This window comes from Urocampus carinirostris, chromosome 17, assembly GCF_059441175.1.
Source record: "Urocampus carinirostris isolate Australia breed hairy pipefish chromosome 17, RoL_Ucar_1.0, whole genome shotgun sequence".
Taxonomy (NCBI): Eukaryota; Metazoa; Chordata; class Actinopteri; order Syngnathiformes; family Syngnathidae; genus Urocampus; species Urocampus carinirostris.
In genome coordinates, this window is record NC_142365.1 from 2905070 (window position 1) to 2932434 (window position 27365).

The following is a 27365-nucleotide window of genomic DNA, read 5'->3' on the forward strand; positions in this document are numbered from 1 at the left end:
TAATGGTCTCCTCCTGCAGCAAAATCTTTTCCCCAGATTGTGACATTGTACTGTCTCAACAGTGATTGTTTTGACCTTGGCAGGAAAGTTCCATGAGAATATATGCGTACGACTTGGGCATTAAATATTCTTTATTGTCCGATTCCGATTGTTTTCTTTTTTTTTACAACACCTCACCGGATCGAATCACACCAAAAAGTAATCGCTCAATGTTTGCTTAAAATCTCAAACGTTTTATTTTGCCGACAGCTCAACTTCATGGTCATACTAAAATCCTATTAGCATCTCTCCACCATTGATAGAATGCGATATTTTCAATATACAAGTATAAGAATGATTAAAAGATCACAATGGCTTTTTTGTTACATTTCATTTGAACAAAAAACACCCATATCCTATTATATTAAAATATTTGATATATAGTCTGCGTTTCAACCAGAGGCGTGGTAGTAAAAGTAGAGCTTCCGTTCAAGGCAATCGTTGAAATGTAAATCACATTGCAAGGCTCATAAATTAAAGAAGGGGCATCAGGAGGGAAAGAATGCAACATTCAAGCGGGCGTCTGATACTTTTTCCGATATTTGTTCGGCGTGACCCACGCACGATGAACGGAAATCTTCACCAAAAAAAAAGAAAAAAAGATGGCTCTTGTAAATACTTGCGATAACAGTCAGACACTTCCGTTAGCCTTCCGCTTCACCGACATAAACGTGTACGAGTAACGAGTCTGTGCTTTTGCCACGGAGGAGCTCCCACCTGAGCCGTACTTCCACTTTGGACATTATTGTTCTATGAGAAGAAACACTGATACTTTCCCACGTTTACATACATACAGTTATTTATTCTTTTGGACCGCCTCCGGGCCCAAACGGAAAAGTGTCGCGCTCTTTCTGCACTTTGCGCGCAAATCATTTGGAAATCTGCTGCTGCAGATGGAGCAGGAACTCGTAGTAAGACAGCGCCGATTCGGTCCGGTCCTCGATCATGTTCTGCATCAACGCCACTTTCAGCTGGCTCTCGTCCCTGAGACGGGAGAGAAAATGCAAAGGTTAGTGCTCATCACAATTAATGGCAAAAAAACGTCAACACAGAGGGCAGTTTTTAGATTTAGTCGACTTCAAGTTCTTAGTCACCATGTCAGCACCGCTTTCAGTCTGTAATTTCAGTCTGATTTGAAACGATTGCGGTTTTCTTTTTGAACGAAAAAAAAACGCAGAAATGGCTCATTCTGTCTATTGCAGTGGTTTGAAGACATAGTTGTAAGATCCTAAAAAATCAATCTATGTGACCTAAAATGTGCATACCAGTCTAAAATTTTGTATTATTAAATTGCTGCTAAATTGATTCAAGACTTTGTCCAATGGAGCGAGGCTAACCACCGGCACCTGAACACCACAAAGACCAGGGAGATGGTGGTGGACTTCAGGAGAACTAGAACTCACCCGGTTCCACTAACTATCAAAGGAGAATGTGTAGAATTTGTCCAGACCTACAAATACCTGGGTGTGCAGCTGGACAATAAACTAGACTGGACCGCCAACACAGAAGCTCTATGCAGGAAAGGTCAAAGCTGACTACTTCCTCAGAAGGCTGGCGTCCTTCAACATCTGCAAAAAGCTCCTGCAAATGTTCTATGAGACTGTAGTGGCAAGCGCCCTCTTCTATGCGACAGCATGTTGGGGAGGCATCGCTAAGAAGAAGGATGCCTCTCATCTTAATAAACTGGTAATTAAAGCGGGCTCTGTTGTGGGCACAGAGCTGGACAGCCTGACAACTGGAGGTGAGAGACGGGCACTGAACAAGCTGCGGTCAATCATGGACAATTCATCACATCCACTACACAGCATCATCTCCAAACAGAAGAGCAGCTTCAGCGACAGACTGCTGTCACAGTCTTGTTCCACGGACAGACTGAGGAGGTCATTTCTTCCTCATGCCACGAGGCTCTTTAACTCCACCCGGGGGAGTAAAAGAACACATTAAACCCCACCCCCACATTTTCACATTTCCCTATTTGTATTACAATGTGTATTTTCCGTAGCACTATTTAATCACTCTATATCAACACGTTATATTGGGTATTTATGTATTCAAGTCAGTCAAGTAATGCTGGTTTGTAAAGCCCTTAATCACAGGAGTCTCAAAGGGCTGCACAGATCAAAGACTATTGCAAACTATTATTACAGACTATGACACATTCTTTTTAATCTTATTATGATTTTAATTTTCAACACAAGGATAATGCTGGAAGTGTGAATTTCCCTACGGGGATGAATAAAGTATCTATCTATCTATTTAAATGTTACCACACTATTTCATTTTGCACCCTGTAACGATAAACACAATATTCTTTTTCTCTTTTAAGTCCAAGTTTTGTGTTTATCCTGGAGTGCCATGTCGTTATGAGTGACTAGAAGGACAATTCCAAAAATTCTAATAAATATCACATCTTACTGGCAAACGGATTTTGCAGATGACAATTCAAATTCTATTTCTTGAGCTACATTTTTGTATTTGCCCATTTTTCATCAGTTAAAAATGTCATTTTGTTGACATGTCCTTCGTGGAGACCAAATGCGCCCACCTGATGACATGCAGCGAGGGGTAGAAGGGCCTCTGCTCCCTCAGCCAGCCGACAAAGGTCCGGATCCTCTGCGACTCGGCAGTGTCCAGCTCCGGCAGCAAATACTGGCACGGAAAGCGCTTGGTTAGCGTGAGCGCGGTCGCCCACCCGAACCCCAAAAGCCAATCTTACCAGGTTTTCAGGCACGGCGGCGTAGTTGGGCACACCCAGGACTCGCGCCAGGAAGTCGGGATTGCAGCTGCGTCCCACCCAAAGATACATCGTCTGGACGGAGATGTGTTCGAAACAACGCTCACTAATTTGATGGCATGAACGGCGTCCCGCTTGTGTTTGTAATCCTCACCGTTCCAGCATCCATGAGAAAGGCGCCGTCCCTGCTCAGCTTCTCCACGGAAAGCTGCAGCAATCTCGGCTGAGGGATGGTCCGCTCATTGATGTTCAAAGCGCCCTGTGAAGGCAGGAAACTGATATGTACGGGGTTCGGACACCTTTTTCATGGCCAAATTCAAAAACGTACAACTTTCCCATGACCTTGAAAGGAAAAAAAAAATCCAGTGCCGTTAGAAAAAACTTTTTGTTTGACGGATGACTAAAATAAAGTCGCCGTCTTGCTGCTAGTATGGATTGTGCCATTCCGAGCTGTTCCTAGTTATAATCTACGATCTTTTCGTGTCAATGGGCTGCTCTAAACGAACATGAATTGTGCCGTTCTGATTTAACACGTCGCATTTGTTCACAAAGACTGCTTTACAGGTGTCGGCTCATAATGGAGTTTAATTACGGAAGACAAAAAAAAAAAAAAAGTATTGTATGTATTAAAAGCGACAAAATTGACTCATTTTAACCATATCGATTGCTCGGAAGCAGATTTCATTTAATCTTTCAATCTTTTGCCTTTTGTTTTACTTACGTTAATTGATATTTTCTGCGTGTTTTTCGGAGGATCTTTGGTTAAATATAGTTATTTTGCACATTATTATTTATTTAGAGCACTTTAAAGTGAATACATTTAATCTTTATTTCATGGTCTTGTATTTTCAGGGATTTTGTGTTGTTGTTCGACTTTAAATCCGTTAAGGGATCCCTGAAAAACATTAAATAACAAATGACCAAATCATTTGGTGCATAATTTTTTATTATTATTGATACTATATAATAGAACACAAATCTGCGGAGCTTATTAGGAGGCAAAAGAGCCGTTTTTCCAAAGAGAACTGTCCTCTTGGGTGATGACAATAGGGGCGGTGATGCTTTACATTGCGCAATAATGACAAGCCACCGGAGCAGGCGAGCTGACGTTATTGTCACGCAGTTTTTTTTTTAAATAGTTTTCTTCATTGATTGCGTGGTCCATTGAGTCAGCCTGCCAAGAAACAGCTTGGCAACAATTGCATGCATTTTCAAATTCAGGCAATTTCCTGACCTTGAAAACACAACATTAAAATTCAAGCGTTTTCAAGATTTCAGGCACCCGTACGAACCACTTTTATAGCTAGGAAATAAAGCGACTTTTTCTGGCATTAGTTAACATGCGATCATATCCCTATACCGCAGGTGGAAAATATACGGCACGCGGGTTAGGTCAGGCCTGCCGCGGGTTTTAATCCGTCTCGCGAGACATTGGCGAAATAAGCACAAGAGAAAAATGAGCTGCGGTTTAAAATGTCTACTTGATGTCGCCAAAGCTAGGCGCCACTAGCAAATCTCACTCTTTCGCTCGTGCTCTCTGTCTTTTTCTTCTCTCATTCGTTTCCTTCTCACGGTTTCATTCACCCCAACTATTCTCTCTTCATTTCTTTCAGTCTCTCTTCTTTCTCCTATCACACTTCCTCTCTATTGTGCTTTCTCTTACTCCCCCTCTCTCTTTCTCTTTAGTTCTTGCTCTTTCTCTGTCTCCCTATCTTTTTTTTTATCTCTCAGTTTGTCTCCCCCTCTTCCTCTTTAATCTACTAGTCCGGCCCCCGTGATATTTTTCTTCCAACCGGTCTGAGTCGGGGTCCCCTGCCCAAAACTCACCTCGTCGGTCAGGTCATCGACGCGATACAGCGACGGGTGGATCATCAGCATGGCGAAGGCCAGCGGCTGGTACTTGAGCTGACACATGGAGGCCACACGCTCATCCAGGCGGGTGCTGGTTCCCGTCCTGAACGCTTTCTGGAAAACATACAGTGATGGATTAAGGGCTGTACAAAGAAACATGACTTGACTTGGATAAACATTAAATAAAGACACCATACAAGGGAGCCCTTGCTCCTTCACGTAGCGGTTATCGCTGGTTCTCCGTCTTTATTCTTATTGGTATCAACGTATCGACGCAAACGGCACACAGCAAATTCTCTCACAGCGGCAGGTTAGGGAGGGCTTTATGTGTCGGGTGGATGTGACTGTCTTGTGTGCGCAACTGCGACAGGCTGGTGAAGGCCGTCGGTCAAACAGTGGGGCAGAGGCGCGCAATCAATCGTTCACCAAAAACACTGCGAAACGCAGAGACATCTAGCTTTTAGCGGCTCGTTACGTTGAAAAGAAATCCATGGAATGGGACTCTGAGGAAAGTCAAAAGAGCACAAAAAATTGGTGATCAGAAGCAGGTGCTTTGTGGATTTTTATCGGGTCCAAGAAGCGACCAAGGCAGCAACAGGGAGAAGGCAATACAGAGGCTCCAGGCCCCGCGCCTACTGCTGCTACAAGCTTTATCTCACAGACGTCAGAGCCATGAGACGGACTTGGATCTACAACTCGTGGAAAACCAATACATTCGTGACTGGCATCGTAATCGTCACAGAGACCTGGCTAAGCCAGAGAATCCCCGAAGCGAGTGGGCAGCTAGCCAGTCGCTCTCTAAATCGCTTTCTTACACTGAAAGGAAAAGTCCTCCAATTTTGTCTTTTGTATCATGACAACTGCAATTCTGTGTTCTTTTTTTATGTGTAGATCCACAGTCGGATTTTTTATAGTCGTATACTCAGTCAGTAAGGACATCGTGTCGACATAAGATTGATCCTTGGGAACTTCTTCACGAGGGGTTCTGCCCCCCGTTAACCATGTTCACCAGGGGGTTGCCATCTTTCTTCACCCAAATGTGGAAGTGTCCATGGGCAAAACACTTAAATGCCCCCAATAAGCAGGTAGGCACCTTGCCTGGCTGTTGCCGCTATCGGCGTGTGAGTGTGTGAATGGATAGGCGTGAAGCACATTGTAAAGTGCTTTAGGAGCTCTTTGTCGACTTGAAAAGCGCTGTTTAATTGCATAGCATTTACCTTCCAGACTTATTTGTTTGTGGTTATCACCATTTAGAACAAAGTTTTCAAAACTAATCTGATGGAAATGGCATAACTAAATCTTTCGGGATAAGTTGCGATGGCGGCAGACCTGCTTGAGCAGCGCAAGGATGTACAACGGGAAGAGTCGGAGGCAGGCGGGGGCCAGCAGGCCGGGCTGCTGGATGCTCAGGACAGACTGTCGGTACGATGACAGCGAGTCGATGGCGGCGTTGGTCATGGCGTCCCTGGCATCGCTTAAACTGGCTGTCACTGAGCGGTCCACGGCTGAAAGGGAGAGAAAAAAAAGAAAGACTTCTAAGTGTCAACATATCAATGTAGCAATTGTCAGTAAGGTACTGGTCCTTCCTTTAAGGAGGTAGTCTCATCTTTGTGCATTTTGAGAGGAAGAAGAAATGTCAAATCAATCAGAATGTTGAACTCCTTAATATTCCTGTGAAATTGGCCTAAAATCCCAATCCAAGACGTAGCCTAAGTGATTTGAATGCTGTTCTTGAATCATTTGGAGAATATGGACACTTTCGGTCTCTTTTGAAGGGTAACACTTTGACGTTTTCTCCCAAACTACTAACTGAGCAATCTAAGAACACAGGTTACATTCTATTCTTGTCTTTTGCAATCAAATGTCTGTAGATGAGTGTAGCATGGGCATCTTAGCTGGGAGAATAGCTCGGAGGCTGACTTGTCCCAGGTCAAATTCCATCACAATCTGAAAATCTATTATTTTACACATTTTTCTAAAGGTATGTCAAAGCGTTTCCAAAAATGGCCATTTAGGGACAATTAGTAAACAGCTCTAGAACATCTGCAAATGTGTGTTTTACGTTGGCTTATTTTCAGACATTGTGAAAAAGTTATATAATGTAAATACTTGACTTCTTTCCAAAAGTCAATCACTGATTCTGCACACTTGTGCATGATGATCGCACGTAAACATGGATCCTGGGTTGCATTTACTCACGTTTATTTTCATCTCTGCTTGGAATACACCCAGTAAAATTGCATAAATGTAGGTTAAGAATTTAATTGGGTAACCAACATTTGAATAGGCCACTACTGGCTCAAGATTTTGGAAGGCAATGTAGATCCTGTCCCTTTTTCTCAATACCTGTATTCATAGGCTATGGCGGACTAAAGACCGTGAAAAAAACTTGCAATTGGCTGAGAGTGGTGTCAATCAAAACGGCCAAATAGGAAATCAACCCAAGGGTCTCTTTACTTTCAATAGCGAATTATGGAGCAAAACAGACGGATTATACTAAAGAACATCAAACGATGCCGAAAGGCTATTAGGCGGATTCTTTCATCGGTCGGCATTATCATGTGTTCTGGAATAAATATTTTACACGGTTGGATTCGCTGGACCTGTGACTATAACCACACCATATTGGCAATTGTATGATGAGCTGACTCCTAGGAGACGTTATAGGTGAGCCAGCTTTATAATTTTGGGGTATCTTGTTTTAGTCTGATGGTGATGTTTCTGAGATGAGTACATTTTGAAAGGGTCATCATTTATCGAATCCCAAGAATTTTCACTTTACAATGATATGTGGCATGACGGATTTCAGTGACTGGTGACATCGTGAAGACACGTCTTTCTTTATCAACAATCTACCGGCCCAAAGGCGGGCCAACGGAACATTAAGGGGTTAGTTGATATGAATCAGATTTTTGAAACAAGAGCAGTAACAGTATTAGAAACAAGTTATTGTTGAAGCAGCACTTCAATTTCTCACCCATGCATGCCAGCAGACCAGCCATGGCTTGAACATCAGCACCAGCAAAGATGTCCGACAGCAAGTGGACTACAGGGAGACACAATGTGTGCACGCGGATCCTCCTCTCTCCTGAGAAAAGCAAAATGAATCGCTTTTCCATGAATGTTCTGATTTATTTTTTAAAATAAATACAAGTAGCAAAATATTGTGACTAAACAATAAGGAACTATTCCACATTGAAGCAGAAAGTACATTTATAATAACAGTATTTATCTTCATTCAAAGCGTGCTCATTTTTAATATGTTGCATTTAATAAAGAGCTGCAAGTGAATCTGCTTCAACACATTTTGACCAAGCTTTCTGACACCCTCAGTCCTCATATGTCACGCTTGTGCAGGCACCTTTGCTGGAAGTGTAGAGAAGCGCGGCCTGAAAGGAGACAATCTGCAGGTTGTCAAGGTTCTCCTCAATGGACATTTGAACAGCAAAACCGGCATCCGGGTTGATGTTAGGCAGCGAAAGCAGGTCGGTCGAGCGGACAAAAAAGTTGCCGTGGAACGTGTGAATGGACAGACCTGCGGAAAAAGCAAAAAAACAAAGGAACTCAGATTGGAGACCGGGCTTTCGTAAAGATCGGTATATACACATACAGAATCAGCAGAAACAAATGAAACAAAACAAAAACAACGCATCAGTCAGAACAATTCACCCCAAAAAAGACCATACTTATTCGACAATTCTACTACATCAATATGACGGTGGGACAAAAAAATCTCATATATATGTATAATTTTATTTTGGGCCATTTTTAAAATCTACGTTTCTCCCTGGAATTGGTTTTTGTGACGTCACATCCGGTACGTAAAAATCCAGGAAAGCATTGCACTAATGTACTGTATTTTATGACCTTAAAACATCACCTTGGAAAGCAATGTTTTGAAAAAATGATGTTGAATTTGAAAGATTTGAATTTGATGGCTTGCACTGGTACCGTTCTTTTTCATCCAGAGGCTATATATCATTTTATTATATTACAGTGTTAACTGGAAATAGGATAGTTAAAGGAGCACGTTTGTGTTACGTTGACATTTCAGTTGATGCCATTTTGTGTTGGGCGGAAACATATGTTGGCCTGGAGAGGGTTTGGCACCGCCAGGCTGTACTTGCCCAAGACACACCACAGGAAATAGTGCCCCTACAACCCATATGATTAAGGGATCCAACCAACCAACCAAACATATCGCAGTGTACAAGTTCTCATTGCCTCAGTTGAAATAAATGTCGGCTTACGGACTAACAGACACAGACTGATGTGCATTGTTCCAACATCATTAAGGTTTTATTGTCCAACAAGTGTAGGATTTAAGTTGCTTGTTTTTTATGGAAAGAAAATTCAATCAAAATCATCAATTATAAATAAATGAAATCGGCACCTTAGCATGGGTGATACGACTGACTCGTGACTAAATCATATCCTACAGCCCCTACTGCATCTCAATTGTTTGTCAGTAACGACGGATTCTTAGAGGCGTAGTCTAACAGCATACCTTTGGTACAGCGTATCCTCATGACTGCTTCGAAGCCAATCTTCCTCGTCAAGTATCTCTTGAGATCCTTCTGGAAGCGTTCCACCTGGGCGGGGTTGTGTTGGTGGTGGTATGAGGGGAAGTAGTAGATGCACCCGGCAGAGTAGCGCGATATACAACCTGGGAAATCGAAAGAAGAAATCCATAGCAATAGCTGCCTTGGTGTATGTTTTTTTTGCCCGACTTACCGAGAGATGCCAAATCGCAGTACTGAGAGCTGAGCAGGAACAGGTCGACGGCTACTTGTTTGCCTGAGCAGTCCAGTGCCAGCTTCTTGTAAAAGTCTGTTGCCGGAGATAAGTGCTGTATGTCCTGAAAAGGGAAGAACAAAGACAAAACTGAAGACGTTATCCCATCCTCACGATTTAGCTTTTGATGACAAATAATACCTTGGCGGATGCTCTTTGGTTGGGGTCCTCTCTCGACTGGAGCGCCCCAACACCCAGATTGGGCAACTGCGTCTGGAAGACGGACAAGCGGCCGCCGGTGGGCGACAGAAGCTTGAAGGCGGCCTGCAGGGCGGAGCCCAGCGCCGATTGAGTCTCCATGGTCTTTTCAAACAACCCGGGCAAGCTTTTCAGGAGATCCTGCACCAGCTTCGAAAGACAATGCTGCTTTAAGGCCTTTGCAATGAACATGTTTTCTGCTGTCACAAAGCGCTGACTGAACGAACACGTGACAAAAAAAATGAACAAAATTAGTATTTACAACTTTGTTCATAGTGGCTGTAGAAATCAGTTGTGAAAACCATTGTGAAGACTAGCATATGCCAAAGGATGGCAGCACACTACCAGTGACTTTAATGTAATCGCGCAAAGGCCAAAACTTGAGATCACTAATTAATAACTCAGTTCCATTGACTTCAAATATCATTTTAACTGAACTATTTACATATCCCAAAGTCAAATTGAGTTTTCACTGGACTGGCAATAAATGATTGAATCTAGCTACCGGTGATTAGCATGATAAACCCAATTTATCACTCTTTAGTAAGAATTGTTGCACTATTACCTTTGATCTACACTTTGACGTTTGTTGCAGCATTTGAGGAAAATAAGTTCTGTTTTACCTCATCTAACCTCAGCTAAATTAAATATTGACTTGTTGATTATTTATTTACTCATTCACTGTGTTTGCTGTAGTAAGATCACCTCTAAAACATTAGGATGATTATGAGTGGTGTAGAGAAGGATTACAACATTTGTGAGAATACATTTTACAAAGTTCATTTCAAAATCATATTAAACCCTTTGAGGATTTTTGACATTCTGAAAAAGTTCCTCCTGATGTTTGACTCATTGCTCACCTCTTTGCTCTCGTTGAGGTTGACCAAAAGGCTGTCTGGTGTGGGTAAAAATATATCTGTGGGTCACACAAGAGATTGATGAACTTCTAATTATTTGACGAAACCCTACAGATGCAACAAGATGGTGGAAAAGTACTTCTTAGTGTTGGGCAAGGTTATAGCCACATAGAGCTCATTGGGCTAGTTGTAAATTCCTTCACAAATGGCTAAGAAATTGGATCACAGCTACAGTATAAACAGCTAACAAACAATACATGCCTTAAATAATCTGTGAACCAACCCGATTGATAAATGCCGAACCGAGGAGTACACTGAACAAAACGCGTTACCTTCAATGTCCGATACAATGAGCATCTGCGGTTGGGATAGTCCCTCCTGGAGATTGTAAAAATGAATAGTGCTGTCAAAGGTGATGAAGCCAATTTTTGTCCGTGAGTCTCCGGGGAGCCTTTTGTAAACGCAAAAACAAAGCGCTTCAAGATATCATGCGCAGAGTAACATTTAAAGGATTAGACGGCTGTGGCGTTCACATACGCATTGATGTTTTCCAGTAACGACTGACAGAAGACGTTCAGGTAGCCCGTCTCCACCGCGTTGTGGGACACATCCAGGACAAAGAGATACACGGCTGGCTGTGGCGGCCTTAACTAATGGTGGAAAAAAAGAAGGTGAGGGGAAGACCACTTTGGAGGTTTCTTTTATTTTTGAAATGTATTTTTGTGAACCGACACGACGCCTACCATGTATTCTGAAGGAGCAATGAACTCAATGGTGGCGTTCTGCACTTCCGGTCTTTTGTGTGGTTCTCCGTAAGATCGACTGACTGGATTATACATGAACTCTTCTGGAACTTAAGAAAAAACATGGACAATAAGTTAATAAAAAGAACAGCAGAATACAATATGTATCTAATGTTTTGAAGATCCCTATAAACCTAAAGACCTGTCTAAAATTAGTATTCATGAAAAACAGTGGAGTTTACCTATTCACCGTAAAATTTGGACCATAAGCCGCAACTTTTTCCCCAGGCTTTCAATCCTGCGGCTCATTTACTACCGTATTGGGAATCATTTTATGAGTCTGTTTAATTGTAACTAAAGATAATGTGGCGAAATGAACGGATTACGCGAAGCAACCAACAAAGCAGAATGGTTTTAGGGGGATTCCCATTTATCTCTGGGCATTATGGTGTGTTTAAAATAAATATATGACCAGTTGGATTCTGTGGATAGTCTTGGATGTAACCAGAACATTTTCACGGAAATTCAAAGAAGTTGAAGACGGCCAGGGGGCAAACTGGTGAGTCATCTCAGCTTTATAGTTACCTAGTATCTCGTTTCAGACTGATGGTGATTTTTCTATGAGGAGTATATTTTGAAATAGTCCAAGTTTTACAGCAACTACTTGCAGATTTTCAAAAAATACAACAACAATAGTTCTTATTTTCATGGGCCGACACTACATCAGATATTCTTAAATAGTAATGTCGGAGCGCAGTCCTAATCACACAAGTCTTACCATCGTTGACCCGATAGCACAAGTTGCACTTCCACCTCCTCTGCTCCAGGAATGACACGAAGGGGTTAATGTAAGTTCTGCAGGAACGACACCTGACAATGGTGCTGGACGTCACCACTGGAAGTTGCTGGATGCAGGAGAAAGGCATAGAAGTGGCCCGCAGGGGGACACCTAGTCAAATGTATGCTGAGGATTATTTGGAACACTTACTCAGAAGCTGAGTCAACAAGACAGGAGTTGAGCTTGTTTGTTGATGATAAAATGCATGACATTGTTCAGTTTAAAAAAAGCCAAAAGAGTATGCTTTACGCATGAAATGATCTTACAAAGGCAGCCTAATTGACATCTACGTACATGATGTTTTATCACGTGCCATGGCATTGAAGTCTTTAGAAATTGCTCAGACTTACCGAAAGGTCTTTGAAGGGGTGGAGCAGCAGGCCCAGTGGCATCTTGGCTTTATTGAGCAAAGACTGTGTCTGAGGGATGCTGGTAAGTGTGCAGCGAAAGACACTGGAGAAGGACAAGAGTTGCATCTGTTAAAACCAATATCTTGTATTGATGGGTTAACCTGCAGCTAATACAACAAACGGCTTAGTAACAACAGTTTGAATCTCATAATAAATCGAATCAGTTTGTGTATGGTGTACCAAATGACTGAAGCACACTTGGTGTCCTTACTCTGGGCTGCAGTTGACCTTCTGTAGGTCTTGGGGCAGGCAAGGGGTAGGGGCAGGAACAGGGCCCGGGGGGAGCAAATTGCGCTCCTGGAGGAGGTTGACCACTCGCAGGCTCTCTGGGGTGCTGGACTGCAGACTCATGGCTGCTAGGGACGGGCTGAGTTGGGTTGGGCCCGGCCCGGCCGGCGGCTATAACAAACAATGCCGCGATGCCGGTTATAATTTTTTTAAACACTGTTCTTAAATTCATCGTTATATTTGTACTCAAATTGAGACTTAATTTGCTCATGCAAAGAAGTGCAAGTCAAGCATCTGAGCATGTTCCACAACCACTCACTGTGACAACATTGGTTCACTTTTGCTAAATCCAAAGCAAATGAATAAAAGAAAACCGTGTGAGTGTTCTGTTGGGCAAACACTGACACACGCACGCACACCTAGTGCACATAAATGGAATTAATGGAATGAACTTGTAAGTGGAGAATAGAACTCAACCAAGGTCATGTTGACCTTTTTGTATAATCTGTCTGAATGCGGGCCGCCTCAAGACAAAGTGGAAAAAGGCCTTCGAGTTGGTGAAAAAAGGGATGTTTAACTCGTTCTCCATTTTGGGGTCGATTGTTGCAACTATGGATATCTGGACCCGTTTGAGGGACCGATTGACACAATCTGAACCGAGGGAAATTGCACTAAGATGAGCAGCTCTCACCTGCTGGTATGGTCGAGGTGTTTGCATGTAAGCCTGGGAGCCCGGATGCGGGGGCTGCGTGGTACTCGGAGTTCCGGGGTGCCCGGTCGGGGGGAGCCCATGTGGGGCAGCGTGGTGCGGATACCCTGGCGGTAGCGCCGGGTAGTGGCCCAAGTGCGGACCCGATGGGCTATGCTGGGGGGGTCCAGCTTGACGGAGAAAGAAACATGAGTCACATTCCTTCTCAATCTTTTCTTAGAATGCGACAAACACACACACACACCCGGTTTGTTGTCCAGATGATTGGCGCCGACACCGGCAACGGTTCCTGTTTTGGGAAAGCAAAAGGTATGTCATTACCGTGTCAAATAAGGTCAGCAAACTGAGATGGCATAGAACAGGACACTATGAAAAAAACTGCAGTATATTTCGGATAGAGACGGGCTTCAAAGTCTCAGTGGCGGCGTGTTGACAAGATTAAGAATTTGCCCGCTAGACTGGATTCATTTGCTTTACATGACATGCACACCAGTGATGAAACTAACTCTAGCGACATGAAACTTTAACAAGTCGACCCCGTTGACACTTGTCTTCTTTTCCAATATTTGTTTCTGGATTTGAGCCCATTTTACGACGGGCTTGAACAAAAAAAATTGTGATTTTGTTCAATAGTTTTCCTTCTTCAACTCCATGATCATCCTCTGCAGAGTTCATAATGCATTTTTATTCCGTTATGAAATTTCACAACAACTTATTTTGTTGTTGATGAAATATATGGTTTCACGTCATGATGTCATTGATTCCAGTTCAGCTCAAAGTGATTTTAGAAAATAACAAGCGACACAAAAGTCTACATGACTAGCAAGATATTTAACCAGACCTGGACACTCAACATCTGGCTTCTGACCGTCGGACTCAGTGGGGGGCAGGGTACTGCCGGCCCCACACTGAGCTGGCATGTGGGTGGAGGAAAAACAACAGGAGACAATTATAAAAATAAAAACAATCAAATTACATTTGGGGAATTCCTGCAATGTAAGAGGAGTCATTTGACCACATGAGAACATCTTACCGCCTGGATTGAGGGGTGGAGTGCCGGCGTTGGCCATTAGGGGGGCTGCTGGTTTCATGGTGGGGGGTGGGCCAACTGGAGGTTGCCCATAGGAAACCGGGCTAGGCTGGTATGCGTGTGAAGTTGCCGGATTCATTGGTGGAGCAGGGCCTGGGAAAATAGGTGGCAAGTAATATTATTAAATCTGAGTAAATTGTTGGTGAGTGGCAATTTTTTACTGAGCGTGAAACAAAAAAAGTAATATTGTAGGGCTGCAACTAATTATCATTTCAACAATGGGTGAATCGGACGATTTTTCTTTTGATGAATCGATATTCTTGATAAACGAAATTTCCTCCGACATTCAAATATACAAATTATGGATGTTGGAAAATGAATGCACAAAAAAACAGAATATTCTAGCATCCATAACAAAAAATACAAGTGTTTGTCAAATGACTTAACAATAAACTAAAATACATACAAATATATGCTATACACCTGCAAATATGTAAGCGAATCTTTTCCCACCACCTTATCCAAAGAAAATGTTTTCTGTACTTGGCAAGCGTTTGTGGGTAATTGCAGTTTGTTCTGTGGGGTTTTTTTAAATCATGAAGTTTCAACTGTGAACAGACATTATTCAATTAGCTTTAATATAAATGACTGTTTAGTGATGTACAGCCAAAACGGGGTCTGTCGGTGTGACACCCCGATGGAAACTGTAGAGGACCAAACGGCATGCATGATAAGAGTAGCCTCGGCTAACAGAGTACCAAACCAGACACTGAGCTTACCAGAATTGGAACACGTAGTGGAATTTGCGTTAGTAGCATTTTATGATCGAGCCATATGAACCCATGAAAAGAGCCATAAATGGCTCACAAGCCATATGTAAGTGACCCCTGTCCTAGAGAAGGCATTTAGTGCCACTTGGTGAACTTTGAACAGATTCAAAGTGAAGCAGTGATGTTTGTTGAGTTTGCGTCAACTTGTTCAAGGCAGCAAGAGGGCAAGGTCCTCCTACAGCATATCAGTCCTGGAGATACTTTATCACTTGTGACTGACTTCTTTTGTATTATTTCCTGTAATGCAAGGCATGTCAAACTCAGTTTGGCTCGGGGGCTTGTTCTAGACGATGTTCTGAGGTGGGCAAAATCAGTATTTAAAAAAAAGTTTATGCCCAATATTTAGCTTTCTTTTCCCCAGTACTGTGTTATCATTCAGCCTACATTTATAGCCTGCACGACAAATGATAATCATGGATGATAATGGATCTTTTCTAAGCGCGACACATTTATTCACAATGAAAAAAATAATCATGTTTGACATTGAATGTGTCGTTTATTTTTACAGTTGAGTAAATGCAGCTTTACATCTGAACCAACTCACCACAAATATAAGCAATCTCAAGTGGGAGATATGTATAAAAACGTTTGCCTCAAGTGTGATGCTGCTTTCAAAGAACAAAATGAAATACAAAATCTGAGTTTTAGCATCACGAGGGAAGAAGAAATGCAATGGCAAAGCGAAGCCACTAGAGAGTAGCGTCGGTGTCATTTTAAAAGCAGACGAGTTGAGACAAATGGCAACAATTTCAAGCATTTACCAGCCCTTCAGACCGCAAAGAAACCAAGCACTTTTCAACCCTTGAAAACACAAGATTAAAAATCAAGCATTTTCAAGGATATCAAGCACCTGTACGAACCCTGAACTTTACTGCCCCCTGGCGGGAAGGAGCATTTGGTTTGTTTACTTGAAAAATCCAAAACTGACATATATATATATATATATATATATATATATATATATATATTTGACGGCTCACCTTGCACAATGTTGACTATTATTGCACCTAACGCATATTGCACAAATATGATACCAAACTGTACATAACATCCTACATGCCCACATTTCTTGTGTAAATATTGTGTAAATTATAACTATAACCTTATCCTCCTTGTTTTATATCCTTATCTTCTTTGTTCCTTTATCTTCTTGTTTTCTTTTATCCTCACTGTTAATATGTGAAACTGGAGTGCCAGGCCCAATTTCGTTGTCACAATATGTTCAACCCATTTTGTGACAATGACAATAAAGGTATATTCTATTCTATTCCATTCTATATTCTGGGGAAACACTTCAAAATACAGTGAAACCTTTACGGTACAGTTACGAGTACAAAAACCATCACTGCGTGTAATTCAAAAGGCTCTGTAAATTGATCGTACGTATGAGCTGTATCTGCAGTCTTAAGCAATTTGAATTTCAGGACCTTTTCAAATATAATACAGCTATAATCTTATTCAAGCCAAGTCACATTTATTCATATAGCCCTTAACAAAAATGTCTCAAAGGACTGCACAGGATTACAATAACACCATTACCTGATCTTAAACCAACAAGCGGGCAAGGAAAAACTCAAAACCTCAGCGTGAGGAAAAAAGAAACCTTCCACCTTCCAGGATGACCAGGGTGCAATAGATTTAACATTGACTTACAGTACACAAACATCGTAAACAATCAATCAATCCAATATACGTCGCGCGTATATTTACATTTTAATTGATTGAATTTCAAGAAAGGGCTCATCATTTGAGGGGTTATGGAGAATTTAAAATACCTAAAATCCGAATAACGCATCATGGGTTTTGTGTGTCTGAATGTGGTGTAAAACTCTGGAACAGTCTGAGTTTACAACTTAAACAATGCAAAAATATTCACAGGTTTAAACTACTCTACAAAAAGTTGGTCTCATCACAGTATGCACTGCAAGGGTCCTAGTGGGCTCAGTGATGTATGTCTCTTCTCTTGCCATGTTGTTTTTTTATTGTTGTCCTTACCTTTGTTGATACACGATTGTAGTGAAATTGTCCCACTGCTGGTGAAAATGTGTATGCATATAAATAAACCACACACACATGTTAACATGTTATAATAAAATACTTATTTTCTTGTTACAAAAATGATTTGTTGCCTATGAGAGTTTGTTGTGCACCTGCTTTGAATGTCAGTCTATCTTAGTATAAGGTAAGGGGTAGATTGAATATGTTTTCTTCGTATGTTATGATTGAAGTTGTATTTACAAGTGTTACTGCCTGAACTTAAGACATAAATGAATCACTGAATGCATCACTTTTGATAAAAATGAGCTAGAGTAAGGACTTGCTTTTTTTTTTTTTGACAAACTCCAAATTTGCCAAGGGCCGGATTAAATCATTCATTGAGGGCTGTCTGTTTGACATGATTGTTGAGTGGTACCATGGGTGTTTTGAAGTCTTACCTGACTGTCCGTATCCCGGTAGAGAGCTGGCGGGCTGGGTGGTATTATGCGATACCAATGTTGAGGGCCCCGAACTATAAGGCATGGGTGAGGGTATGTGGTTGTTCGACGGGCCCCGAGGTGGTCCGTTAGTCGACAAAGGTGGTCCCGCAGGGGGAGAAGCGGAGTTGTACTGCCACCCGGGAGCCATGACAGGCTGTTGCTGAGGATTCTGGTAGAAGCCGCTAGAAGATGCAGCGGGCGGAGGAGGGGTACCCTGGGTGGGGGGAAGTCGGGGACCAGGACTGGGGCCGGCAGATTGGGGAGGGGTGTGGGGCCCGTGGCCGCCTAGGGGGGGTCGGGTAAGGTGAAGTTGGCCGGGTGGTGCTGGGTATGACGGGGGTGGTGGGCCTGGTTGGTAGGAGCTTACTGTGGGGATGTGCTGGTAGGGCCCAGAAGGATAGAGGACAGGGCCAGGAGCTCCTAGAAGCTTGCCCTGCATTTGGTTGGAGTTGGGTTGGTGTGTCATGCTATAGTCAACGCCGGGGAGCTGCTGAACACCAACTGGATTCTGTGAAGGACCTGGAAAACATTGATAGGTTAACTTAAAATGGAAAACAATATAAGTGCTGTGTAACAATAAAATAAAATTAAAAAAACACGTCTATTATTCTCAGACATACGCGTTTGTTAGGGTGGTCCTAATTTTTGAACATTAAATTTTTTGTCAGCGAAGGCCTGAATATGGTGTGGAACCATAAGAAAAACGATTCCAGTGAAGTGTCACATCGCCCCAAAGCAATTTTGGTAAAACAGTTTTCCCCCCAGTGATTTAGGATCTGCTACCGGTACAGTCATACAAACGCAGCTCCCTGGCATTGCCGAGGTCAAGCTCATCTCTGAAGAGCGGGATGACGCTTTACATCAACCAAATAATGAAGGTATTGTATTTAAGTCGGATCAGGAGCCTTCTCCCTCTACTGGCAACCAAGGACCCCAGTACTAAAATCGGTTTCATTTAAGGGAGCAAACCATCACCCTCCAAAAAATCTTCTTTATTCATTATCCATTATCCGTTATCGGTCAGTTCATAATACGCTACAAAGCCTAGGTAGTACCCAATCCTAGAACCATAGTTGGCATCATAAATGGAAAATGATACCCGTAATTAACGAATGATGCAGACTTGTATAGTCCGGGTCCCGTTGAAAGTAATCCAAGGAAACAAAATGTATATTTCCAAAGTTAAGGGTGGGAAAAATATATATCCACTATTGTCCGCTGCGACAACAGACAAATCTACCGGTAACTCAGCTTTACCCCAATTCCCATCAGCCCGCGTTTGCTCCGCCCCTTCTTTTTGATTCGTCCGTAGAACACATAACAGAATAAATCTCTAAAATAAATACATTACAAAAATATACAGTTGCAAATACATATTATACATGGTTACACATATTTACGAAGAAAGACGGTACACCGAGAGCGTTTTCAAAGCTTTAATAATAATAATATAACTTTCATCCCAAACCGTGCCTTTGAAAGGTACCAACACGCTAGTAGGATCACGCTCGCAATGTTTCAAACGTGCCTGTTAAAATAAAGCATCCCGTAATTGTCAAATTCACGGAAGATGGTACTCAACTTCCTCCTCATAACTATCACCATCAAGGGCGTCTTCCTCATTATAGGAACGGACCTTAGCTTAACAGACAGTGTATGCTTAAGCTTAGATGTTGCAGTCTTTCTTGGCGCACATATTCTACTGGTCTTAATCGTACCTTTTACACTCCAGCGCCTCTGGTGGCCGTTAGAAAAATTCCATAAATTGGCCGCTTCACTGAATAAGCCGCAGGGCTGAACATTTGGGAAAAAAGTAATTTACGGTATTTGTGAGGCAATTAATAGTTTACAGACATTTTTAATCATGACAGCCCTAATTACTGGGACTAACTGGCCTTGAGGCACCTCTTAAATATGTCCAGTCGACCTGAAACTTCACAAGACGTGTTTTTTCATGGTTTCCCACCATATTGAGGCCAAGAGTCTTCAGCTGGTACAAAATGCTGCAGCGAGGCTTTTAACAAGGACAAAAAAGTATGATCACATCACCCCAATTTTGGCTAACCTGCATTGGCTCCCTGTTAGCCTAAGATGCGATTTTAAGGTTCTCCTACTACTATACAAAATCATACATGGACTTTCCCCCTCGTATCTTTCAGATCTGATCTGCCCTTATGTCCCGGCCCGAAGCCTTCGTTCCGAGAGCGCCGGTCTCCTGGTGATCCCAAGAGCCAAGAAGTGTTCCGCTGGTTCGAGAGCGTTCTCCATCCGGGCACCGGTGTTGTGGAATGCTCTTCCCCCTGATATCCGATCTGCAACCTCGGTGGAAATGTTTAAATCTAGGCTTAAAACTCACTTCTACTCTATAGCATACGAGTAACCTAATCTTCTTATATGTAATAACTTGTGAAGCCCTTAGAGACTAATTGTGATTAAGGGCTATACAAATAAAAATGACTTGACTTGACTTGACTTCACTTGTCGAAATATTCATTTTGGAAATCCTCCCAATATAAAAAGGACCACACTATTGCTAGTCATACAAAAACATGGCCACCACTCAAAATATATTAATGATAAGACTGGAAGTGTATACTCTAAAAAATATACATACTTTTTTAAAATATATGAAATCACAGCACCATAGGTCTAGATTGGTTATTAAGTCTTTTTTTTTCTACTGATTTCATTAAAAGCACACGTGTATTCTCTTTTTTATCTTGATTAATTTAGCAGTCCATTTAAAATAAGGCGTGTCAAAAGACAAAACAAATGGAAAATTATTCGAATGGCAAAAGGAGCATATTTACCGCAAATACAATGTGTTGGTTTTTAAGAAAAGGACATTTGAGTGGATTGGCAATGACAAGTGAATGATGGTATCAAACTGGCCAATGAGAAAAAGAGAGAAGACCAGTAATCTGATTACCTTAATCTTAAACTGCCCTCAATGATATGGTGCGAGTCATTTTTTTAGTTGTGCTGACTCACATGATCAAAATATCAGACGCAGAGCTTTTCACACCATGTAATACATCATTTTTAATCCGTCTGAGGTTCGAGTACTAGAAGAGAAAAAAAAAAAAAACATACTCCAAGTATTACAAGAAAGCTGTCAAAAATTCTCCCACAACATTTAATTGTGGCGGCGTCTCTATGCATAATGACACACCCTATCCCCTTCGTGGAAAAGGACTACAAGAAAAAAACTCTTCATAGCCTGGGGATGAATGAGTGAGCATCAAAATCCACTTAATAATTTCCCTTAAAACCGTCCATTGCAGTCTTGAGTTGTTTCTAATCACAAGATCTGCCTGATTTAAAAGATGGAAAAGCTTCCAAACATATTTGCAAACTTTCTCCATCGTCATGGGGCACAGAGACGTTAATCTCAAATCCTGCATGGCCTCCCTGATCAGTAATTTCTCTTCCTAAAACAGCAATTTTAGAGTGAGAAAAGAAGTTGGAATTGTGTAGAATATTTGATGCAGTATCAAGTTACCAACTATCACACACCAAACTCTTTTTTTAGACACGTTTTAAAGGGATTAAAAAAAAGACCATTTTCCCCATTAGTCACAAAACATGTAGTGTTACTCCCCACAATCCTGCAGATATTTTCCCAACACTCCACGCATCTCTAGGAATTGATCCTCAAAGTGGTGAGTTTGAACTCATAACCCTATAGAGCTGTGACGTCTCAGGATGGCAATGATGACGGGTCCCGTTGGAAAAACAAGACACCGATTGTAGTCATCAGCGAATATTTCCGCTTGGAGTAATTGCAACTTTGCTTACTGTCGCTGAGGGACTTCTGAGACTATTGTCAGGGTTGAGTGATTTGATTATCTCAAAATGCGTGGGGTAAGTTGACCTGACTTCCTGTACAACGTGTGTTCCATTTTTGCCTATACCTCCTTTTAGGTAGATTACTTTTACTTTCATATTTTTCCGCCACGTGTCTTGCAATTAATATAATATTGTCAAGATTGCTCGCAGTTAGCGTGCGGGCTCCTAAAGGCTTCCAGTTTTGTTTGGTCTAGGTTAGCCCCGCTGGCAGTCGGCTAGCTGGCCAGCCTGCCGTGCTCATTGTTTTTTCTCCCGGCTGCGTTGGTGTTTGTTGACGTAATCGTTATTTGTCGTTGGCACGTCTTTATCCTGGCTGCTTACTGCATGGTTTCGGTCAGCCAGGCAGACTCCCGCTTCTTTACGCAGATCGGCCCTGGTTCGTCTTCTATAGCACCCAGTTAGCCTGCAGTGATTATTTGGTATGTTTACGGCTGGGTTTGTGTTTGTTGCCTTGGTTGTTTTTTTGTTGTTGGCTCCCTGTTTATCCTGACCGACGACTGCATACTTTTGGCCAGACAGCCTCCCGTTTTTCTGCTGATCGGTCCCGGTTTGCCTTTTTTAGCAACTAGCTAGCCTGCCTTGTCCTGACTGGTTTAGCCCCTACCAGCTCTCTGCGTTTGATTTTTGCCAGTTGGCGCCATTTTGGCCGCTCGCCATTTGTTTTACCTTTGCTGCACCCGCCTGCGACACAACGCCTAGGCATTCTCCACAAAAACTAGCGGAAGGCTAAAGTCTTAAGACAAGTAATACAATTTTTAATTTATACAATATTTTACCTTGACAACACTCCAAAATTACATTTATGGTTGAAATGTTCTGTTCCATTCTTTTAATTTAGCCTCGTATAACAAGAATGGGACAAACTGGATTTGCTCCCCGTTTTATTATTTCATTGAACATATAAAACCTTTCACCCCTTCCAAAACCAGAGTATTTGCAGTAATAAGTAAAATGTGTGTTGCTATGTTTTATACATAGTAGAGCTCAGCATCACCTACCCATTTCAATCTATCTGTAAATATTTTTCAATTAAAAGCCATTTCTTTCTTGTTTTTTTCGGTCATTAGTACAACAAAATGTCTCACTTATTAAAAAAAACTCCACAGATACTGTATCAGGGCTCTCGCACCATTTTCAAGCTGAGACCTACTTTTTGTAACTTATTAGCGCAAAGGGCACCCCGTTTGATGTGTATTTTTTTTTTTAAATTTCAGAACAGGTCCTCAGGCACCTCAGTTGTCCTTAGAGGGCATCAAGTTGGAGACCCCTGTACTAAATATTCTTCCTATGGCTACTACTAAGAGAAGCAGTTGGACAATTTGAGCTTATATTGTCGGTCTTGAACAATAAAAGGGAGCTCTATCATAAATCATTAGGCAGTATTTAGTTCAAGAGTGGTACTATATATTTGTGTGTACATTAGTAGGAAAGTATATGTGAACGAACGACTTTTTGTAGCCACTTGTTGCAATTTATAGAACCCATTCTACAAAACAATGAACATGTTGCATTTGGATTTGCCTGTAAGCATCCATTTTACCACCTGTGATTAAAATAATTGGTTTCAAGGTAAAAGACTTTCGCAGTCTCATAAAAAGGTAGGCACCACATAATCACTTAAATGAATTCTCCTGAAAGCCGATGACGGAAAAAAGGCTGTATTATACAAGTGTAGAATTATGAAAAATATATACAGTGTTCATTTGACCTGTGAAAAGTGATGGATCCCGGGACTCGCATGCTCAAAAATCTATGGGTCCCAACAGAGATCTATGGCTCCCCAAAATTTAGTCTTATCCAGGTTGAAATTGTAAATTGGTGACAAATATATAATAAAAAATTATTCAATTCATTCAGTTTTAATCATCAAATTATGAATTCATTTTCTGCATCAAATTATTGTTGGTAACATACCGATTAAAGGGATAACCACAAACCTGTCTTTTTTTTCATTTTCTCCTTTTATACTTCCTTTTTTTCTTAACTTCTCTATTCAACATAATAATTCGTTATATAATGCATCAAAGCAAGTGATCCGTTGGAGAGCCGGCTCTCTTGAATGAGTTGAGCCGAAAAAGCCGGTTCTCTAAAAAGAGACGGACTTTTCACTACACTTCTTTGTTTAAAAAAAAAAAGTAATCGGGTAATAATGACAATTTGGTGTCAAAAAAGTTGCGTCCCGGGGACGCACGTTGATTTGAGACGATGCGTCCCCAGCAAAAATCATGCGTCTAGGACGCAGGGACGCGGGCAAACCAGAACACTGTATATATACAAAATATTTTAAAGAACAATGCAAGAAGCAAGCTTTCTAATTGCGAAATGCCAATAAAATTGATAAGCAACCGTAGATGCAGGCAAAAGACTTAAAAAGCATCCATTTGGATTTAGTCCAATCTGCCACATTGACATTGAGAATCAGGCCCAGTCTCCTGAACTGAAAATGCATCACGCTCAAAAGCTCAGATTGACATCATAATTGCGATGACGATACGTGGAATTTGACCCGTAATCTACAATAAACACACACACTCGTGCATCAACTCTGTGGGACTTAAAGAGATCGTTCACAGACGCAAGTATTTGTTTAACACAGCGGTCACCGCCGACAACCAAATTTGCCACTTTGGCCGAGAAATCGAGACGCGTTCACTTTTTATTCAAGTTTGTACAACTAGTCCTGAGCAAGGTTGGGAGTAACGCCTTTACAAATAACACCGTTACTTAACAGTGTTATTTTTACAGTAACGAGGTTATCTAATTATTTTTTTCTGCCATTACTGTTATCTACATTCAAAAGAAGTGAGTTACCTTGAATAAATTGAAGCAACTTCTAGCCAGTCTAGTTTGCTGTTTATTCGTCATCTCTGTATGTTTGAGAATAGCACTCGTGGGTGCCAAAATGTATGCGTGTCTTTTAAATGTTATTAGGCAGCTTGTTTTTACAGGCAGGTATTTGCCCCGGAAGGGCAAAAGTTTATTATTTGTTTAACACTATCAGTGTTCATTTTACCTCTGAAAAGTGATGGGTCCCGGGGACTCGCATGCTCAAAAAAATCTATGGGTCCCAACAGAGATCTATGGCTCCCCAAAATTAAGTGTGCTCCACGCCCTTACAAACTGTCGTATTTTCCCTTACAAAATAAACTTTTTTTTTCCAAACATGTTTATTTATGTAGTTTAATATGTTATAGTGTACATGTGTTTCGTGATATCATATATATTGTTAATGAACATTTTGTTGTGAGACACTGAGTTGCTCGACATAAATGAGGTTTATCATAAAAAAAGTTCAAAAATGAAGTTGCTTGGACGTTCACTGTAGAAGGAAAAAATACATGCAAATAGAATTAAGTAGAATAATACATTTTCTTATTCAAATTATGAATTCATTTTCTGCATTAAATTATTGTTAGTGATATACTGATTCAAGGGATAACCACAAACCTGTCTTTTTTCATTTTCACCTTTTCTACTTCCTTTTTTCTTAACTTCTTTATTCAACATAATCATTCGTAATATAATGCATCAAAGCAAGTGAGCCGTTGGAGAGCCTAGGTGGGTTTCCTCCGGGCACTCCGGTTTCCTCCCACATTCCAAAAACATGCATGTCAGGTTAATTGGTTGGTCAAAAATTGTCCCTAGGTGTGAGTTGAGCCGAAAAAGACTGTTCTCTAAAAAGAGACAGACTCTCACTACACAACTCGAACTGGAGATCGGCGTGCAGACGAAAACTCGAACCGCGAGACCAAGACAACAATGGCGGATCTGCCTCACGAAAGGTTTGGAGTGTGGTAAATCTTTGTTAAAAAATGATAATGACAATTTCGTGTCAAAAAAGTTGCGTCCCGGGGACACACGTTGATTTGACACGAGGCGTCCCCAGCAAAAATAATGCACCTAGGACGCAGGGACGCGGGCAAACGAGAACACTGCACTATGCTAAGATGTGCAAAGCGAAATCTAATTTGTTGTAAACCGTTGGTTAGAGTGTCTTTTGTGTTGAGTAACAAGCTATCTGGAGCGAGGTTTGTTTATTGTTGTTGTGTAAAATTATTTGAAGTACAATAGCATACGTCTACTTGAGCAGTTGTCTGACTTCAGACTGATTTATGCTACAAAGTGAAACTCACTTCATATTGTTTTAGCATACCTGTCAACCTGTACTTTTTTGCCGTACAAAGTACGTTTATTATGCATTTTAAGACGTGTACGACGTACGAGAAAACCTGTACGGAAAACGCAAATTTGTCGATGATGGGTACCATCCGGTATACACCGACTATCACAAAACGGCAAATCAATCAAGTCAAACGAGTTCGCCGCGGTAGCCTCTGTCTCTGTATCGTTTTTTTCGTTTCAAACGAAGCGAGCGGTTTCATGTAGTGAAGGGAAGTCCGTCTCTTTTTAGAAAACCGGCTTTTTCGGCTCGACTCATTAAAGAGAGCCGGCTCTCAAACGGCTCTCTTGCTTTGATGCATTATATTACGAGTGATTATGTTGTATAAAGAAGTTAAGAAAAAAAGGAAGTATAAAAGGAGAAAATGAAAAAAGACAGGTTTGTGGTTATCTCTTTAATCAGTATATTACCAACAATAATTTAATGCAGAAAATGAATTCATAATTTGAATAAGAAAATGTATTATTCATCTTAATTCTATTTGCATGTATTTTTTCCTTCTGCAGTGAACGTCCAAACTACTTAATCTTGGAACTTTTTTAATAATAAACCTCATTCATGTCGAGCAACTCAGTATCTCACAACAAAATGTTCATTAACAATATATATGATATAAGGAAACACATGTACAATATAACATGTTAAACTACATAAATAAACATGTTAGAAAAAAATAAGGTGTGCATGGAGCCGTGGAGGTTGACAGGTATGTTTTAGTATTGACTTTTCTTGTGAAGAAAATTTCTTAGGTTCAGTTGCCAATGTCTACTTGACCAGTTGTCTCAGGTTATAAGAGTTAGAATGACTTTATTAAACTCACTTTATATATCTTTATTGTTATTTTATGATATTGTTTACTGTTTATTATTGTGTCCCTTGAATTGTGGGATAACTTTTACGAGTGAGGTGCAGTAAATATGACAAGGTTCTAGAACACAACTACATGTCTTTCTCTATTCAATTGACTCAAATACTGCTCAGAACATTTCAAATTCTTTAACAAGCGAATTATTTTTTAAGTACAGGAGGGTTACTTTTCCTGGTCACTAGTTACTTTAGTTTAGAGTCAAGTCTATTTGGAGGAAGTAGTGAGTGACTATAACTAATGACTTGTTGAAAGTCCAGAGGGATTTGTGATGGGGTTAATATTAGGGACCAATCAACGAGCTAACAGTTAGCAAGCGTTTGTACCCAAACAAGCGGACTTAGCTAGCAGCTTGTATTGAGTGTGACATTTCCCCTCAATACTTTACCGTTGGCGTACGGTTGTCCGGTCCCGTTCTGGGCGTTGAAGCCCGCCGTTGACATCTTAAAAACCCGGTTCCGATTCGAGGAGGTTAGCTTGGGCGATTAGCCTCCTCTTCTTCTTCTTTTAGCCAACTAGATGCGGGCGAGATAGTCAATGTCCGCGTCTCGGCGAACCGGGTTTGAGAAAAACACTGACCGACTGTCTGGCTCACACGCCCATGATTGCGGGCAAAAAAGTTGCCGTTGCGGGGGACACCACGGCGGTGCGCCGAAAGCGAGGCCTCTTCGCGAGCGATCGAGGAGAAACCGGAAAACGGGATCACCCAAGTGGGATCAACGGTGAAATTGTC

The 27365-nt window shown here is 41.4% G+C and overlaps 1 protein-coding gene across 4 annotated transcripts; it reads right to left on the bottom strand.

Moving 5' to 3' along the window:
- Positions 1-113: 113 nt before the first annotated feature.
- Positions 114-27365, bottom strand: sec24a (SEC24 homolog A, COPII coat complex component). 4 transcript variants are annotated; one of them, XM_088321148.1, is made up of 25 exons: positions 27212-27363; positions 27021-27147; positions 17697-18257; positions 14435-14584; positions 14243-14314; positions 13646-13690; positions 13384-13571; positions 12676-12863; positions 12405-12507; positions 11995-12121; positions 11217-11326; positions 11011-11123; positions 10806-10924; positions 10477-10532; positions 9560-9766; positions 9359-9482; positions 9132-9290; positions 7986-8159; positions 7602-7712; positions 5954-6129; positions 4601-4738; positions 2928-3032; positions 2756-2848; positions 2585-2688; positions 114-1023 (listed from the first exon to the last, which is right to left on the bottom strand). In XM_088321148.1, the coding sequence occupies exons 2-25, from the start codon at positions 27073-27075 to the stop codon at positions 909-911; spliced, it is 3393 nt and encodes a 1130-aa protein (XP_088177274.1). In that variant the 5' UTR covers positions 27076-27147; positions 27212-27363; the 3' UTR covers positions 114-908. The 4 variants fall into 4 exon arrangements, with proteins under 4 accessions (XP_088177274.1, XP_088177275.1, XP_088177273.1 ...); XM_088321149.1 differs by having other exon boundaries at positions 27021-27078; positions 27200-27362; XM_088321147.1 differs by having other exon boundaries at positions 27021-27365.

What these genes read in the sequence shown, in the direction of transcription:
- sec24a (XM_088321147.1), bottom strand. Translation starts at nt 27,075, where the DNA reads ATGTCAACGGCGGGCTTCAACGCCCAGAACGGGACCGGACAACCGTAC. An exon ending in CACCTCGACCATACCAGCAG is followed by an intron (nt 12,864 to 13,383) that starts GTGAGAGCTGCT and finishes TGTTTGTTATAG; the next exon opens with CCGCCGGCCGGGCCGGGCCC. An exon ending in CCCTCGCTGCATGTCATCAG is followed by an intron (nt 1,024 to 2,584) that starts GTGGGCGCATTT and finishes CTCCCGTCTCAG; the next exon opens with GGACGAGAGCCAGCTGAAAG.